Source organism: Nicotiana tabacum, chromosome 9 (genome assembly GCF_000715075.1).
Source record: "Nicotiana tabacum cultivar K326 chromosome 9, ASM71507v2, whole genome shotgun sequence".
In the NCBI taxonomy this organism is placed as follows: domain Eukaryota; kingdom Viridiplantae; phylum Streptophyta; class Magnoliopsida; order Solanales; family Solanaceae; genus Nicotiana; species Nicotiana tabacum.
The window spans coordinates 119,245,201-119,264,727 of NC_134088.1; the positions used below are offsets into that span (position 1 = coordinate 119,245,201).

Below are 19,527 nucleotides of genomic sequence, written 5' to 3' on the forward strand. Positions count from 1 at the left end.
GTACCAAAAATACCCTTGACAAGAACACTTGTCTTTCCAACACATTGACAATAACTATCACCATAAGTTTTATGCACTTTTTTTTAGAAAAAAAGGAAAAGATAGAAGGATCCACAAGGGAGAATTATGCAAATTAAAATGGTCCCCTAGTTCCTTTTTACAAAATTATGTTTGGGTAATGTGCTCATCAATTATAAAGTCAACAACCATTTGCCACATGCAAAGATGAAAAGATCTTCAAGCAAAGTACTCTCCACTTTGTGTTCATGCGGGTTCGAGGAAGGGTCATATCCTAAGAATATAATGTAACCAGTCTATCTTGATACAAGTATCAGTGGCTAATTTCACAATTAGAACCCGTAACTCCACGGCTCCAACCCTTGATGTAGGTAGCCCGGTGAACGGCGGAAGAAATTATTTATTCTTGAGAGATATTTATTGTCTAAATATAGCTATCAAAAAGAGACACGCTTTGTCATGTGACGATCCTTGATAAATAGCAATTTGATGCACGAAGTATTACGTGTTCACGTGGGTCGGAGGAAGGGATGCACCCCAAGAGGTGTAATGTAGGTAGTTTACCCTGATACAAGCATTAATGACTGATTCCACAACTCGAACATATAATTCTATGACTTGAACCCGTGATGCAAGAAGCCCGGTGTATGAAGAAATAAGTTATTTATTCTTGAGAGATATTCATTGTCTAAACATAGCTATCAAAAAAAGACACGCTCAGTGGGTTTTTTGACGGTTACCTCTTCAAGTAAAAGTGCTTAAATGGAAAACTCGCAAATTAATAACCATCTGGAAAAATTTAGGGGTTTGTAAAGTCATTCAGCATAAAAGTTAAAAATTGTGACATATTAGGATTTATGTAACCCATGAGACTCATACTTCATTTTGCAATAAGGATAAGTAAAACGTCTCACCTTACACTTTAACTTTTTAAAACACAATAGCCAATTATAAGAAGCGAAGTGATTAACTTACTAAAAAAAAATCATTTCGAGTGAATAAGTTTCATCTTGTCTTTGTTCTAATTGCTGTCAAACATTCAAAGGCCTTATAAATATATAAAATTATGGATCTGGCAATAGTAACTTAACCTTGCTAGATGGCATCAGGCATCAAGTCTAGGTAAGAAAAATCTTAAAAACAACAACACATTTTTTGGATTCAGTGCCAACACAGGCAATAACTAGTTTTGCCACTTAGCTTCTGACAACTTATACTGTCATTAATTTTCTATTATCATACCTCTGTAATTGAGAGTCCTAAAAAAGAGAAAAGGTGACCAGAAATGTCATATCACTTTAGTATCTTCACTCTTGCAACTCCTGTAAGCTATTATATTTGGACTAGGGCCCAGGGCCTCCCTGGTGCTTTTATACACAGAATTCCTACTATATCCAAACATACACACTACTATGAATATAAAAAGACTTTTAACAATCAATCATACAAATAGGATTTAGATTCTATGAAGAGAAACAAATTCCTATTTAAAATTGCCATGTTGCTATTGTTTATTGGTTCATATCCACATCTGCCCTTCAGAGGGCACAGTCTTCACTGAAATGAGAGTGATGCATTTACTTAGATTCAATTGAAGAGATCATCAAGCTATTGCAGCAGCAAGGGAGGTTTATTTTGGTAAACCCTCCTCTTTTGCATAAGTCTTTCCGAAACATCTGATAAAACTGGAACGATACATAGTAGATAAGCTTGCCCCTGCGCAAGGATGACACAAATAGAGAGATGGTCTCCTCTTTTGTACAGTGGAAGTACCTTACTTTAAGCTGAATGACAATAAAGATTACGCACAGTATTCCTATTTCAGCATCAAGCTACAAAATTGGATACAAATATTTTGAACTATACAAGTCCTGAAGAATCTCTTCAAATGCTGGAGTAAAGACGAGTGAATTCAAGTTGCTTTGAACTGTACGAATCAGAAAGAGTACCATCGACACTGAGATCCAACAAATATCTTAAAAACTAATGGACCTGCTATTTTTCTTCTGTCAAAAGCAAATCTTTTAACTCTCAAAAGAACTTGTTTCTTCATCTTTACTAAAGCTACGCAGCATCTCAGCAGCAGTCCTATATATAGCAAATACAAACGGAGTAATTGCTAACATAAAGAATTTTTCAAAATCTTTGGTTTTGCTTGCAAAAAAAAAAACATTATGACTGCTTAATAAGACGACGCTAACCATGGAATTTTTAAAATCTTTAGTTTTTTCTTGCAAAATAGTACATAACATCTTGCTTTTATAATTGGTCATAGCAGGTAGAAAGTCTCAGTAAGATAACATCACAACATAGTAACTACCAAGAAGATAAATGCACATGGTACTACAAAAAGATTAGCCTGCACTTTGTTAATGAATCAAACTTCTAGAGACGGACCGAGATAAGCAAATAAAGGTCTTAAATCAGTTAAAAGATGGCATGAGACACAGCCATTATTCTTCTGTACTTCAAATTGCCATTTTATATTTGAAATTGGATAAGAGAATGCATTCAAAGGGCAAATTATGACATCTAATAACATGATCATCTCACAATGGAGTTATATTCCAAAAATCCTATTAAATAAACATGTTAAAAATACATATGCAGATTCATGCATACTAAGTGGTGTAAGATCAAGTTCTTTAAGTTGGTCTAACCTTATCCGATGATTTGTCTGCAGTGGCATTCCTATCATAGGTGCTCTCCTCAAGTACTCTTGATGCTCAGGAACTTCATCCATAGGACGATGTACAACCATCTCTCCAAGTATCTATGTAATATAGTGTAACTTGTCTAACCTGCCACCATCTCTCCAAGACTCGAACAAAAGGGGCACGTTAAGTATGGTTATCTTCAGCAAATGGAAAAATAGGCTTACTCTTAGCTGAGTTCTTGAACCACCAGTATAAAAGCATATAAAATAATTCTAATATAATCACGTCCGAAATTGGTCAACAACTTTTAAAAGGCTATAGGTTTCAGAATCTGGCCTCGCCCCTCCAAGAATCATTCTTTTAAGTAGATTTGGATCATATACCTTCCCCTTAACATACGCCTTAATTAACGTATTGTACACAAAGGTATACCTAGTATAATTTGCTTTCTTCAGTTCTTTAAACACCTTTTCAGCATTCTCTACGTCACCATTATCTGCAAATATTTCGATTATTGAAAGAGTAGTCTCCAACCATGGAGTTGATCTTTTGACCTTTATGCTTGCTGTCATATCCATCCCCAGTTGAAGAGTTTTAATAGCCTCCTTAATTAACCCCGCTGTCAAGCAACCAAGAGCAAGATGCCGATAAGTAATGGCATTTGGCTTGCACCCACTTTTCTCCATCTCCTTATACAATGCAGTGGCTTTGGTGATAAGTCCATGTCTGCAGTATACAGCTATCAAAGAATTGAACTGCTCGTTTGACTTCAAAGAATTCCTTGATTTCATTTCGGACCATAGCTCTTCAGCACGACAGATATCTCCGATCCTACCAAATGCTTCGATCGCCAGGACATAACTCTTAGACCTGACATGGGACAGCTCCATAATGATGCCCCATATCCTCTCCAAATCATTCCGCTTCCCCAAATACCCATAAAGTATGATAAGAATGTCCAATGTAGACCAGTTTCGTCCAGTTGCAGACTTCTCAAGAGCTTCAACATAGGTCTCACAAACTGTATATAACCTAGCCACAGCATGTGCAGTGGCCAATATGCAGTATGATACCTCATTCGGTTCAACTTTTGCTCTATTCATGTCACCGAATACTTTTAACAGGCGTTCAATATTGTGTTCATTTGCTTCTATCTTGAGCAGAATATTAAAGGTCGAGGCATGTGGAATGACCTTATCGGCTTTCATCTGCGTCAGGATTTTAGGTATGGACTTCTTGCGGCTTGGGGAGGAGTGGAGAATAATGAGATGGTTGAACACCAAATAAGATATGGGATGACCCAGCTCTCTCATTTTCTTCATATATGCTAGTGAAAGCCTTATTAGGCCTCTGTTCAAGCACCCAAGTATAAGATTGTTGTAGAGCAACTCATTTTGGAACTCAGATGGTATTCGTGAGAAAAGGCTTTCAGCTTGTGATATCCCATGAAGCTTAGAAGTGAATTCTAGTAAATATGAGTAATCTAGTTCCTTTGGTCTGTAAGGTCTCTCCCTTATAACCCATTCCATCACCTGAGAAAAGTAAACCGCAGAAGATTAAGCATACCGCTCAATATCAATATGATTTCGTTTGAAGTTCCAACTGAGCACCAAATTGTATCCTTTTTTTTAATTGTTAGCATCAAATTCTATTTATTTAATTAATAACTGAATCTAACAATCAAATGCAAGTGAATACAGTCAGATTAAGAACCTCAAAGATTGTCAATAGCAACTACAAACGAGCTTGATTTGACATTATGATAAGTAAGACTTGAGAATGAGCTCAACAACAGTATAGAGCAAATTCAGTCATGAAAATGCCAGGGTAGCTCACTATGGAACACACCACTCTGCAGCAGCTTACCTGAAACATGTGACAGAACTGTGCAAGACAAAGTTTTCCTCTTTCCGTAATAACATCACTACTATTACCCCTTAGACTTAGATTTCTCAAACAAGCACATCGAGTAAGTGCACTGTAGTGATTTTCTCAGTAGGTTGAATATTTCACGTAATTCATAATAGGTAAAATGCCCGTGTTCAGATTTGGCAAGAGGGGGCAGAGTAAAAGAACCTCAAGACCGCGCTTGATGAATTTGAGCTTGCGCAAACGATTGATAGTATGGAAAATATCACCTCTATGAATAGGTAGACCATCACCCATCCAGCTTTGGAAAGCGGATCCGATGTACTCTCCTTTGGGTACACTTTCAATTCTTTGACTTAAGCTGTTCCTTGTTGCCAACATTCCCTGATCTACCAACCTTTCTTCTCTTTTTGATTTTGAGTTCTCATTTGCATCGGATACTTTTGAGCAAAAACTGTGACATGAATCAATACTTTGTTTGTACAAAGATATAACAACTGTTGGATGAATTGCACTAATGATCCTCTGTTGCCGCAAAATGGTTATGAAATTCATTGTCGATATGTCAAACAAAACTTACTTTACTCATCAGGACTGCTTAAAGGAACGAATTGTTCTGATATTATGCACTCAGCGCCACTAGCTCCGCAGAAACCATTAGAGTGAACCTGCCACGGGTTGATAAAAACAAAAGATTAGGAGTCATTTTGGCTTACCAAACCAGTAAATAAAAATAGCTTCAAGCTCTGATGACTCTAGTTTTAGCCTTTTAGGACAGATCTCATTTACAAAATGCATTAGATTTGGATACAATATCAATACCCAGAGCAAAACAAATCTCCTATCCTACGAGTATATTATAATTAGCACTAGTGCACAGAAAACTACGTGATGAAAATATTACACTACTTAAGATTGACTTGTATGCTAACCTAAAAAAGACTTGGAATAGCATACAGATTTGCAGCTAATTTCTCATGGATTTATTGGTGCTGCACATTTTTTCTTGGCGGGAACGACTTATGATAGAATCTGCCTTGTTTATCTTGACGAAGACTTGGAGCAAAAATTGTTAAGTGGATATGCTGTATGATTTCACTGACGTTCTTATGCATTACATGTAATCATTTGTTTCTCTATTCGAATAGGCATGTGAGAAAATGAATAACATTTGAATATGATCAGATTAAAAAAAAACAGGGTCTTAAAGTTCTAGTCTAACAAATTAAGCATAAAATAAACACATATATAGACACCAAAATAGTTCACAGTTATTAGAGTTTTGGTTAAAAATTAATTCAAGTTACATTCCAATAAGGGGTATGAATTTTTTACCCACTACATAAGAGATTTAACAATTTTGGATAAATCCAGAGAATATCATCCATATCATAGAGAAATATGATTGTGTCATCAGCTGCACTTTCCAGTACATCATATTCTATCTATGACAAACCAAACAAATCATTAGAACAAATCCAAAACCACCTAGAAGGCAGATTTAAATCGGGGAAATAGCAATTTTAATCCTTGTGTTATTGTTTAATTTCAATTTTGGTCGCTAATTTATTTGACTAAGCACTTATAACCTTTAATTAGTTCAAAAGTCTGGTTTTGATCCTTAAAGTTAACGAAAGTTAAATATTTGTGAACATATTTAACTTGTTACCTAATTCATAACTAGAATTCAACTTGTGCTTTCTACTAGGGCTGCTTATAGGGAAGATCGGTTGGATATTTGCGCTTAATGGTTCGATTGATACTACTCCACTAGCCAACTGCTTCACAAGGTAGGGGTAAGGACTGACTACATACTACCCTCCCCACTTGTGGGAATAAACTGGGTATGTTGTTCGGTTGGTTCGGTATCGGTTTAGCGGTTATCGGTCGGTTATCGGTTAAATCAACAGGTCATCCGGCCTAAAATGAAAAATCAAAACATTACTGCCTAACCTAAGTTTTCATTTTGCTTGCAATTTCTGTGAAATTCTGCTGAAACAAAAGCACATCGATAAATCAAATTTATCCAATGATAATAACTAATTTGTTCAAAGAATATGTCACTTAGCGAAAGCTACGAAGCAAATACAAGTTTATGTTTGCGATATATGTGTAAAATTGCAAACAACAATGGGAATAGAGCTACCTGATTAAGTTTGGATTGTGGACTCCGGTTCGGTCGCTCTAGACTTGGAGGCTGGAGTGAAGGAGTAGAGAATTAGGAATATTTGCAAAGTAGGAATTAAATTTGGGAAAATTTCATATAAGAACAACTGATTCCTTACTTTTCAATTTTATAGCTCACATTTCAATTTACAACCAACTAGCCCAAAAATAATAGACTAAGATTCAAATGTACAACTCCAATAAGTTCTCGAAATTACTATTTAATTTTTTAAAAAATTGCTCAAACTTTTAAGTTAATTTTCGAATCAGTAACTGTAACTCAAATATTAGTTCAACAAGCCAAATCCATTTAGGTGGTAAAAATTAGATTTTTAACAAGTTTAATATGTGGATTTAAATTTCGAATTTGATTTTGTGAGAAATTTAGAGTGGGTGTTATTTAGATTTGTTAGAAATAGTATAAGGAGGTTGTATATAAAATTTGAAGTCATTTAATGGAGATTTGGACTGGTTTTGAACAAGAATTGCAACTGAAAATCGTGGAAGAAGTTCGTCTACGTACGCTTGTATAAAGGTGTATAAAAGTGTATAATAGTGTATAAGATGTGTTTATACACTCATATACACTATTATATAAGATTATACATAATTATATAAAAGACTAACTTCGTCTTCTTCTTTGCGTCTTTTCTGAAATTGAACTCAAATCTACTCCAAATCACTTCAAATTTAAATTTTGAACTCATTTTAATATTTTCAATCAATTGGAACAACACCCAATCCAAATAATTAACAAACTCAAAAAATTCTATTTTCGAAAGCAAAGCTTTGAATGGTCTTCAATGGTGGACTTCTACTCTTCAATTTTCTTATATTGCAGCCAGGTAACATAGAGGGGGTAGCAGAAAATACACGGCCCCTTGAAGCATATGTAGAAGATGTGAGAAGAAGAGAGACTGAAAGCAATGGTTGTGAGAACACATATTTAACTCCATAGCTTTTAGAAGCAATGGTTGTAAGAACACATATTTTGAATTTGTTAGTGCTTTCAAAATATGTATAATACGGGCTAGGTCGAGTAAAACTTAAAAACATGGGTCATTTTTTGTTATGGTGTGAAGTCACGTGTATTTTTTTGTAATTCATTCATTAAATTTGGATGTAATTATACAATTTGATATATTTATCTAGTCAAGTAATTGGGTATAATTAAAGGGGTAAAATTATATTATTCAATTCTCAAGGGGTGTGTGAATTGCTGGTAGTAATTACAAGCTAATGTAACTTTAAAAAAAATTATTTTCTTTTTTTCAAATATATTAAGTACTATTATTTTTAAACTATTTCTCTTTCATTTTCTTTAATCCTCCCTTTTCAACAGTTTAATGTGTTCATTACGGTGTGCTTCCATATAATTTTGTAACTTCTCGTATATTTTTTTTCTTAGTCGTTAAACACAATTTCGTAGTTTACTAGCATTATTTTCTATCATTAGTAAAAATAATTTATAAGAAAAATACCTTCAAAATTAGTATTGTATAAGGTAGGTCTGGGTATAGTAAAAAATCCACGTGTACAAAAGCACCTGGAAAGGAGGCCTTTAGTCCAAATATAATGGAATAGCATAGAGCAAAGATACTAAAATGACCATAAGGGGTCGTTTGGTAAGAGGGATAAATAAAAAATAGTGTTGGGATGAAAATTTAATACCACCTTATACATTATTTGGTTATTAAATTTGGAATAAGTTATTCCGGTATTAAAAATAATACTCGGATAACTTATAAATAGTCCAAAAAATCTATTGTCCTTTTTTTTTTTTTTTTTATTACCTAGAATAGATGCCTGATGCCATCTTGGATTAGATTAAATGCCTGATGCAAGCATAAGTCCCACGATTTTTAATTTTTAACAGCTTAAGAGATAATAGCATCTAAAAATAGATTAAATTATAAAAATGGTGAGAAATTACACTAAGGGTCCTGTTTGGAAAGCCATGTGTAATTATCTGACCGTTTCAATTATTAGGGTAATAATTGCACACTCTGGTAATTACACAATATAATAATTACAATGATCTGTTTGTTTGCCACAATGTAATTATAATGTAATTTTTACTGTTATGTTTGATCGGACAAGTGTAATTTCATAGTTAAATACAAAAAATTCAAATTAACATGTGGATAAATTTTATGATATGGCATGTATGTGAATCATAAATATCAAAAAAGTAATTAACTAAGAGGTATTTAGAACAAATATTTTGCCGTAAAAATATGTTAAATAATTATAAATTAATAAATAATATCATAAAAAATAATTGGTATCTTAAATTACTTAACTTGACTTCTTTCAAATAATTAATGTCTTGATTTAAAACAATTATAAAATCTTCAATTATGAATTTAACTTTTTCTACAAACTCATATGAATACAATATGAAATTTATAATTTATTGTATTTTTAAATTAAAAAAATAGTTATGAATTTTGAAGGTATTTTTCTTATAAATTATTTATACTAATGATAGAAAATAAAGCTAGTAAACTACAAAATTGTGTTTAACGACTAAGAAAAAAAGAAAAAAAAGAAGCAAAATATGAGAAGTTACAAAATTATATGGAAACACACCATAATCAACACATTGTAAGGTTGAAAAGGGAGGATAAGAGAATTGGAAGAGAAATAATTTTAAAATAATAGCAGTACTTAATATATTTGAAAAATGAAAATAATTTCTTTAAGAGTTACATTAGCTTGTAATTACTACCACCAGTTCATACATCCACTTGAGAATTGAATAATATAATTTGACCCCTTTAATTACACCCAATTACTTGACTAGATAAATATATCAAATTGTACAATTACACCCAAATTTAATTCCTGCTTTGTAAATATTCCTAATTTACAACTTTACGCTGCATATTTGCAAGAGGCAATTTCCGCAGCACTACTACGAATATGACCCAAAAAAAAGTTGAGGATACAGAGTCTTCAATGAAATGATAGTGCTGCATTTACTTAGATCCAATTCAAGGGATCATCAAGCTACTGTAGCAGTAACTGCAGGGAGGTTTCCGATAAGATCGGAACGATATAGATTAAGTAGGCATGGCCTCTGTTCAAGGATGACACGCACAAATAGAGAAATGGTCTCCTCTTCTATATAAAGGAAGTACCTTACTTCAAAACAAAATGACAATTGACAATATATATTACTCATAGTATTCCTATTTCAGCATCAAGCTACAAAATGGGATACAAATCTTTTGAACTATACAAGCCCTGAAGGATCTCTTCACATGATGGAATACAGGCGAGCGAATTTAAGTTGCTTTTGAACTGTACAAATCCAAAGGAGTCCTATCGACGCAGAAATCCAACAAATATCCCTAACTAATGGACCTGTTACTTTCCTTCAGTCAATATCAAATCTTTTAATCCTCAAAGGAACTCGTTTCTTCTGTTTCATCATCTTCACTAAAGCTACGGCGCATCTCTGCAGCAGTCCTATAGCAAACACAAACAGAGTCATTGCTAACCAGAAAGAATTTTACAAAATCTTTGGTTTTTGCTTGCAAAATAGTACGTAACACCTTGCTCTTATAATTGGTCATAGCAGGTAGGAAATTCGATAAGATAACATCACAACTTAGCAACTGCCGAGAAGATAAATGCACATGTACTAGATAATATTAGCCTGCACTTTGTTCATGAATCAACCTTCTAGAGATGGACCAAGATAAGCAAATAAAGGTCTTAAATCAGTTCTAAGATGGCATGACACACAGCCATATATTCTTCCTTTTGAGAAAAAAAATATTTTGAGAAGGACAGCCATATATTCTTCTGTACATCAAATTACCATTTTAAATTCGAAATTGAATAAGAGAAGGCATTCAAAGAGTAAATATGACATCTAGTCACAGATGCAAATTCATGCATACAAAGTGGTGTAAGATCAAGTTCTTTAAGTTGGTCTAACCTTATCCGGTGATTTGTCTGCAGTGGAATTTCTACCACAGGTGCTCTCCTCAAGTACTCTTGATGGTCAGGAACTTCATCCATTGGACGATGTACAACCTTTAAATTTTAATTTAGAGAACCCATAAGCATGTCCAAACCAAAAGGAAATTGCAAGAATTAACCAAAAACAACCATAAAGCTTACCCTTGTCTCATTGTGCCGCGGAACCTTCACACGAACTAGATCGTGGTTTTCATCAACTGCTGTCCTTTTTCCACTGATGTGATCCTATATATTATTTCAAGAAATAGGTATCAGGATTTGCTGAACCACAAAACAACGTAACATAAAGCAAATATGGTACTATACTATACCTTTTCCACTATTTTGGGGAGCTCTTTCCCCTCAAAATTATGATAGTTAATTCCCTTATAATCAGAAGGCTTGCAATCAAAATGTTCCTTCTCAACAGCCTTAAGGCTCACTTCACTGTGGCTACTGAACCGAGGTTTCAATTGCTCCCCGTTGACTTTTCCAAAATAAGGACTTCGAAGACCATTGCTCGAGCCAGTACTAGCTCTAATTTCTGCACGTCCATGTTTGAGCATAAACTTACAGCTGTCTCTGCTGTCAGCTGCAATTTTTCTTGCAGGGCCTTCATACATGTCTAATGACGAGTTCCACTTAGGATATTCATTATGCTCAGAGGAATTCGGCTTAGGCTTTAGGTTGAAGTGATATTCAGGAAGAGCGGAATTGGTTTTTCTTTTGAATCTCAAACCATCCAGATCAGAATCATGCGAGTTGGACTTGGAATTGGATCTGTGTCCCTGATGGGGCAATGCAAAAACAAAATATGTATAATTATAGAAACCACATATCACGAGACTTTGGTTCAGATAGTAAGATCTATATGGTAACTTGGAAAGATGAGTGGCCCTAAAAAACAAGTAAAGCACAATTCTGTTTTAGTCCATCCTAAAAATTAAAAGATACGTATATAAAAAGGAGTGATTTTTATTCCTAAGACAGAGGTTACTTCAGAGTACAGACTATTTATTGATTCCCAAGAAAGGTAAGTGACAAACGAAATCACTGGTGTAATCACAAAGCAGCCTTTCTGTAAGAATTCAGGAATTCTCTTGATTAGTGCAACCATCACTTTCAAACTTTCAAAAGCATGATTCTCATACCAGAGCTGATTTCAAAAGAATATCAATAGAACTCAAGCAGCCTACAAAACCTTACTTTACTTTGCTAAAGAGTCCATTAATGTACTAATCTTTATTCTTGGCCAGTAATTCCACTGAATTTGGAGAAGGTTAGTCATGATATAGAGAATCTAATCTGGTACTTTACACCAAGTACTGGTAAATCCCTTGGAGAAAAGCATTTTATTTGTAACAAAGTGATTAGACTGGTAATAACTTTAGAAGTGTATTATATTATTTTTATCAAAAATAATGGGACTATAATGTTTAAAGGAAATCGACAACACCGAAGCAGCCTCCAGAACCTTCCATTCCTTTGCTAAAAGTTTCCATTGCTATAACGATCCTTAGTTTGATAAGTCCGCAGGGTGGCGAAGCCAGAACTTTCGCGAAGGGTATACAAGGTTCAATTTTAATATATATGTATAAAAAATATTTTTTACATATATTAACAGTATAATTTCTATATAGCATAGTATAATTTTCCGATGAGGGCCCTTCACTCTATGTGGCTACGCCACTGTGACCACAGATATAACCATCTTTAGCTGAAGATAGTAACCCCTGTCAATTTAAAATAGTTTTGCCATGAAAGATCCAATCTGGTATCTTATAGTCCAGTTGAAACAAGCCTCTCTTCATGGACAAAAGGAAGAGAAAAATTCTAAAAAACGAAGAAAAATATGGAGTAATATTTAAAGAGCAAGTTTTTATTTTGATGAAGTAAGATATTTCATTAATAAGCATCCAGAAGATGCAAATACATATCTATCTTACCTTATCAAAAAAGGAAAAGAAAAGAAGAAGATGTAAATGCATAGAAGAGATAGTTAGGTCGTGTATATTGGATGCACACTTTTTAAGAACTTTGTTTTGGTCAGTTAGAAACTTTGGGCCGATAATCCAACCATAAAGCACTCTAATTCGCCAAAGATGCAAGCCAAGAAAAATATTATTGAATTTGTACAAGCTTTTGTGAGATAATAACTAATCTATAATTTTGGCCACCATACCAGTAATCAAAAGGGCAATCTAGTCCATCAAAGATGCACCATCTAAGAATTTACCACCGCAAGCTTCAAATATGTTTCAACATTCCATATCACACAATAGTTGAAGTACAGTGAATTATACACAAATTTGTGCAGTTTTGCTACAAACTTCTAAATATGGCACTTCCTTAGATCCTTGATTGAGTTGACAGAACAAATTAAGCATTCTTGTGCAATATGCAGAACATTCACAACAACAACAACAACAATAACAACAACAACCCAGTGGAATCCCACAAGTGGGGTATGGGGAGGGTAGTGTGTACGCATACCTTACACCTTACCCCTGCTCCCCAGGAGTAGAGAGGGTAGAGAGGCTGTTTCCGAAAGACCCTCAACTCAAGAAGATGTAAAGAGACAGCGGAATATGCAGAACGTTCACGTTTCTGAAATTCTTAAATTGAGGTTTACCAAATTAATTAAGAGGAATGCGGCAAGATCCACTTACATTTGACCGCCTGTAGACATTGGACATATCTGGTGAGCAATCTGGAACAGGTTCAGTAGCATAACAAGGGTCTGTGAAACATTCATATCACAGTATCAGTGAGCAATGCTTTGTATCAGGAAACTAAGTTACTTGGGAATCCATATTTCAGACATACAACCAAGAAATGTAACATTAAGAATATAAACTTGCAGATATATAACAGAGTTGAGGTGATACTGGACATACTAATAAGCGCTTGACATTCAGCATGAAATTCAGCATGAAAAATCCATCAAACTCTTATTGTAAATACAGAATCAAGGTTGACATCTATGTCAATATCATACACCATGGACTAATGCCTAAGAATAATTTTACAAACAAAATTCCATGTGTATAATAAAGTGCTCAGCATAGTTGATAAAATAATGAAAAATGTTCCAATTTTAATCCCCTCAGATGTGAAGAAGATAAGTTTAACAGTTATTGCCCAATATATGGAAGACGCAACGAAAGCTGAAGCAAAACATAGCTGGCAGCATAATCCTGTTTCTAAGATAAAACTTTGATAAGACAAAAAGTTGTGTATTCATATAAAATATGATACACGACAACAAGTAAGCAGCCCCACTGAATAAGAACTAAGCATGGCAAAGCAGAAAAAAGGAGGCATCTTCTTGAAAGATTAAGGCATACGAGCTGAAAAAAAGAGAGTAATTCCAGACAGGCTCGTAAAACTTGGATAACCAAAACACCAAAAAACAAACAAGCATTTGACCTCACCATTGACAGGATTTGGCACTGCTGATTCAAAAGCACCAGGTGGAAGTGGATCAAATTCAACACCAAGGGCTGGACCATCCAGTCGGTAGTGCCTCCCCAATTGCCTCTTCACAGTAGTAATTGCAGCATTCTCTACCTGACCCTTTACTTTTAAATACCCAGATGGGCCATTCTTTGGTTTTACACCCTTAAAGTCAGTAGGTAAATTCTGCGATATGTATCTCGAAGTTGCTATATCATATGATTCTGCATTTTGCGAAAAACATTCATTCCGTAATGAAGAGCTACTTCTTGAAGATGCGTCATCCATGCGATTAGACTTCCCTCTAAAATGAGTGCCAACCTCATATGTCACCTCTGCAGTTGAGAATTCTGGGCCAGTTAATCTTCTACTCTCAACTTCCCGATGATCAAATCTCTTATCATCCGCTTGCTTGGTGCTACCACAAGAATCCTGTCTAAATCCACTGCCATGGTCCTGAATGACGCCACTTGAACGATCTTGTCTTCCATTTGCATATATTTCTCCTTTTGACAGCCTCTTGTCCTTCAACCGCCTATGACAAAACCAACCAGAAATTTGCTTTTCTGTTAATCCCGATGTCTCTGCCAGATCAGCTTTCATCTCATCTGTAGGGTACTTGTGTTCTGAAAATTAATAAGCTTTCTCTTATTGCTATGTCCGGAACAACAGGTATGATGTAGTAGCTAACTGCAAAACAAAAAATAGTAAATACGATCTCTTACCCTCATAAAGTTTCTCTAGGGCTTCGACCTGAGCACGTGTCTTGATTATTCTTTTCTTGTTTTTCTCATGGTGGCCTTTATCGTCTTCAGAATGCACTTCACATAAATCTGCAAAAGGTTGACAGCCTTAATAATTTAACTATTATCCAAGCAGGAAATAAGGACTATTAACTGTTCCAACAATAATGGATTCTACTTCAAAAAGAAATAATATTTGCTTTCGTATATAAATTGACCAAATTCATAACTATTATATGAAACATCAAGAATCCAAAACCAAAAAGAAAAAAAAGAAAAGAACTTTTTCTCAAGGAATCTAGAGACTGAAGTTGGTATAGTAACCAGTAAGCATTTAAAAGAAGGGACTTTGGGAGGGGATCATGTATAACAATTTTGTGATAATGGAGCACTTCAGAAGGTGATAGGTATAAAAGACGAAACAGTAGTTCATTACTTACTCCTCCCTATCTCATCTGAATTGACTCTAGTCACATCTGGCTATATCACTTTAGCACATCCATATAATTTATTTTGAGTTTAACTTATAAGTGAATTCCAGTACTAGGAAAGGGGCATTCCCCAATTCAAATACACTACGTACTTGATAACCAGTGATCTTAGTCATGCACCTAGCATAGAAAGGGGGAAAAAAGGCAATCTCAACCATCATCATCCCAAGTTTCAACCACTTTTTTTTTCCTTAATCAGGAGTCAAGTTTCAACCACTCGAAGTTAATTCCAAATTTAATCCATTCCCTATCATCATAACCAATTAACACCTCCTTTGTCAGAACACTGCAAATATCATATTACAAATAAGGTAATCTGCATGCCAGCAAAACATTCAAATCCCCACCCCCTAAAAGGCACACAAAACCACAAAATACCTACATTGCACGTAATCTCAAGGTAAAAAGGAATATTCAATCAACAAATTGCCCAATCATCTGGAACCTTTATTAATCGATCATCAATCAACTGCGCCCAACCCCTGATCAGATTATGTGAATCCTCTATATCTATTCCGATCAATACCATTGTTATTTAATTTTATTGTTTTCTTTAGCCATGAAGCATGATTTACAATATTTATACACCATGAACTATCAGATATCAACATTCTCTACTAAAGAGAACATCAAGGCTTAATCACTGTACAAAAATCCAACGATCGATCTCTCAAAAAAGAACACCTAAAGCTCATCAGCTGCAATATCAGAATCTTTAAACTCACAACAATGCAGAAACTGTAATTTACCCATAGAACTCAACTAAAAACAGCACATAAAACCCAATATTTCTAAAATCCAAGAAACACCTACAATTACAAAATCCAACACAATGGTAAAACACCCAGAATTACATTTGATTTTGATCTGTAACCAAAGAAGGTAGTATTTTGATACCTTTCATTATGATTTATCACCAAAAAGAACATCAGCTCAATATCACAGAACTAAAAATTGCAAAACTTAAAACTCACAACAATGCAGAAACTGTAATTTACCCATAGACCTCAACTTAAAACAGCACACAGAACCCAATATTTCTAATAACACCTGGAATTGCAAAATCCAACACAGTGGTAAAACACCCAGAATTACATTTGATTTTGATCTGTAACCAAAGAAGGTAGAATTTTGATACCTTTCATTATGATTTATCACCAAAAAGAACATCTAACTCAATATCACAGAACTAAAAATTGCAAAACTTTAAACTCACAACAAAGCAGAAACTGTAATTTACCCATAGAACAAAACTTAAAACTGCACACAGAACTCAATATTTCTAAAACCAATAAAACGCCCAAAATCGTAAAATCCAACACAGTGGTAAAACACCCAATTACAATTAAATTTTGATCTGTAATGGAAAAAAAAGGTCAAATTTTTATACCTTCCATGATTTTTCACCAAAATTTTTCTGGGGTTTTCCTTATTTCCTCTATACGTTGCTCTATCACCTCAAAGACTAAACCTTAATACCTTCCAGGTGGAGAATGCAAGAATTGAAGCACCCTTTTGTGCATCTTATGCAGATGAAAAAATTGGGGAAAAAATAGATTTGTATATGCAAAAGAAAAAATCAATAAAATTGTAATTTGACACAAATCTGTATTAGAGAAGGAATTATTATCAGAAGGGTAAGAGAATTGTTGTGAAAATAAAGGAAAAAATTAAATGGCCACTGGGAAGAAGTTATGGACTTATGGTTTTGCTTTGCTTGTTTTGCTTTGAGTTCTTTTCTTCTTTATTACACGTTCGTATTCTCTCTCTGTATTTTCAATTAATTTTCTGAATTTAATACTCACTTTACTATTGCGGCAAAATAAATAAATAGCGCTATACTTCCTAAATTCCCCCTTTTCTTTTGTTTACTAGTAAGGATAGTGCCTCAAATAAAAAAATTAAACAATTTTAATTAATTAATAATTTTATTACGAAATAAATATGATTTTTAGTCACAAATTTTCAGTATTGAAGTCAAGTTCATGTCCAAATATAATGCACAATCTTTTTTCAATTTCAATTTCAAATACTTTTTCTAAACCTTAATCAAATATTATTGAATGCTTACAAAAAATTAAATTCAAACCCTACAAGATTATACATAAACTAACTTGTGTTAGGCACTTTTTTCAAAGGAAAAAGGATGTATAATAAAATGTGACTAAAATCTATATAAAACTATAATTATATTATTCTCGTTGTCTTTATAAGAACGATAATGACATTGTATAATGATCAAAATATCTAATTTTTATTTTATATTTTCAGTATGGTAATAATTCCCTTTCATTAATATCATAATTAAATTCTACTCCTATAATTATAGATAGTTACCTAAGCAGTACTTTGTCATTTTATCTTTTTACCCTCTGGATCCCAATTAAATTCTTCTTTGTCTATTTTATTCTTATGTAAAAATCCAGTAAGTACTTGCTCCGTTTTTATAATATTAGCATAATGTATATGATCTTCTTCTACTTTATTAGAGAATCTATCTTTAATATCATTGTAAAATAGCTAATACCTCCAACAATATTACAGTAAATTGCATAAGATATAATTATGTAGCTTGATAATACTTGTATTTAAACTGTTGAACTTTGCTTGCTTATTGTTCATTTCAGAATTTAATCTTCATATCAATATGTGTGCCTAATTCATTTTACTTTTATTACAAATTGTTGAATAAAAAATATTTGCTTCTTTGGAAATGAATATCTTCTGCTACTTCTACAATATTAGGTTTGTATTAGGGGTGTACAAACCGAATCGAAAAACCGCACCAAACCGAAAAGTCAAACAAAATTGATTAAAAAATCCGACTAGGTTTGGTTTGATTTAATTTGGTATTGAGTAAAAAAATCCGAACCAGACCGACATATAAATATATATTTTATATATATACTTTTAAGACTTTATATAGAATTTTCTTTAAAAAATATCTAGATATATTTGGGATTCTCTTGCGGGAAATAAATTTTAATAGAACATGAAGTGCTCCATTTTTATTGACCTTAAATAATGGGTTGTATGATCACTTTCTTATCAAGTGTTACTGAAATACGTCTATTTCTTTGTTCTTCCATATTCATATCATATGTTAAGATCTATTAAATTCTTATATCTTTTTCGAATGTGAAGTGATTATTAATATTTAGGTATCATATTGATTTTTATGTTTAATTACTAAATTCGGTTAACCTGAAAGTGTACATCAACAAAAAATTATTGTTAGACGCCTAAAAAAAACTATTATGTGTTACTAATAGAATTCTCCCATAAGAATATTTTAATCAATAATATGTTTGTCAATTTTTTATATTTTTACTAAATATATATTTACCTACCAAATATTTAACAAAGTAAGATTAAAATAATATTTAAGTAATAAAAAACCCGAAAATCCGACAAACCCGAACCAATCCAAACCTATATAGTTGGTTTGGTTTGGTTTTGATAAAAACCGAACCAACCCGGTCCATGTACACCCCTAGTTATGTATGATGTTATATTTTTTATAGTAATCTATTATTAAGAAAAAGTAATTTTCTTTACTACAATAAGTATTTTATATTATCTCCACTGTATTAGGTTCGTATACTGTTATTTTCTTTACTCCAACAAAAATTGACCTTAAATTGGAATGAATAATAACTTTGAAATTTAAAAGTTAACAAGGTGATCCTTTTTATATGAGAAATAGGGTTGGATAGTAAAAAATTTAATGATCCTTTTTATATGAGAAATAGGGTTGGATAGTAAAAAATTTAAAAGGTTAAATTCCCAAAAAAAAACTAAGGCATTATGAAAAGCTTTTCAAGGAACATAGAAATGAATTTTGATTCTGGGACTTGACAATACATTATTTATAACTACAAATAATATAAAAATTTGCACAAAAAATGATACGGAAATTGAGGAAAAAGAGGGTTGGGTATAGGCAGTAAACGTGGCTGCAAAAAGAGATCATAAAAAAAGTTGTTATATATTGTTGAGGGACCCACGTGATTAGGAAATGGCCATTTCAAAAAAGCTGTCACGAACATGCGGCGTGAAAAATTCATGTGGCCCCTGAAAATTTATCAACATGTACAATACCTATAAAGCAGATAAAGTGTGAAATATCGGAAATACCCTTGTAGTGAAACAGAC

The 19,527-nt window shown here is 33.4% G+C and overlaps 2 protein-coding genes, 1 non-coding gene and 1 pseudogene across 10 annotated transcripts; 2 read left to right on the plus strand and 2 right to left on the minus strand.

The window, feature by feature from the left end:
• Window positions 1-1,297: 1,297 nt before the first annotated feature.
• On the minus strand, window positions 1,298-6,809 carry LOC107796249 (pentatricopeptide repeat-containing protein At1g07590, mitochondrial-like). Of its 8 annotated transcripts, XR_012695048.1 has the most exons (5): window positions 6,691-6,809; window positions 5,125-5,212; window positions 4,752-4,998; window positions 2,679-4,207; window positions 1,298-2,106 (listed from the first exon to the last, which is right to left on the minus strand). XR_012695048.1 is itself a non-coding variant. In XM_016619002.2 (4 exons), the coding sequence occupies exons 3-4, from the start codon at window positions 4,923-4,925 to the stop codon at window positions 2,957-2,959; spliced, it is 1,425 nt and encodes a 474-aa protein (XP_016474488.2). In that variant the 5' UTR covers window positions 4,926-4,998; window positions 5,125-5,212; window positions 6,691-6,809; the 3' UTR covers window positions 1,298-2,956. The 8 variants fall into 8 exon arrangements, 4 of the variants coding, with proteins under 4 accessions (XP_016474488.2, XP_075078243.1, XP_016474486.2 ...); XR_001650353.2 differs by having other exon boundaries at window positions 1,298-1,734; window positions 4,752-5,212; XR_001650352.2 differs by having other exon boundaries at window positions 1,298-1,802; window positions 4,752-5,212.
• On the plus strand, window positions 1,680-1,776 carry LOC142164548 (U6 spliceosomal RNA; annotated as a pseudogene).
• A 2,927-nt stretch (window positions 6,810-9,736) lies between the features above and the next one.
• LOC142164400 (U6 spliceosomal RNA) lies at window positions 9,737-9,838 on the plus strand. The gene has a single exon (XR_012695172.1). It is a non-coding gene; the product is annotated as a U6 spliceosomal RNA (small nuclear RNA).
• LOC107796248 (uncharacterized) lies at window positions 9,817-17,146 on the minus strand. The gene is made up of 8 exons (XM_016618999.2): window positions 16,763-17,146; window positions 14,864-14,971; window positions 14,117-14,764; window positions 13,352-13,422; window positions 11,015-11,470; window positions 10,845-10,928; window positions 10,660-10,757; window positions 9,817-10,184 (listed from the first exon to the last, which is right to left on the minus strand). The coding sequence occupies exons 1-8, from the start codon at window positions 16,767-16,769 to the stop codon at window positions 10,112-10,114; spliced, it is 1,545 nt and encodes a 514-aa protein (XP_016474485.1). The 5' UTR covers window positions 16,770-17,146; the 3' UTR covers window positions 9,817-10,111.
• Between the last annotated feature and the right edge of the window lie 2,381 nt (window positions 17,147-19,527).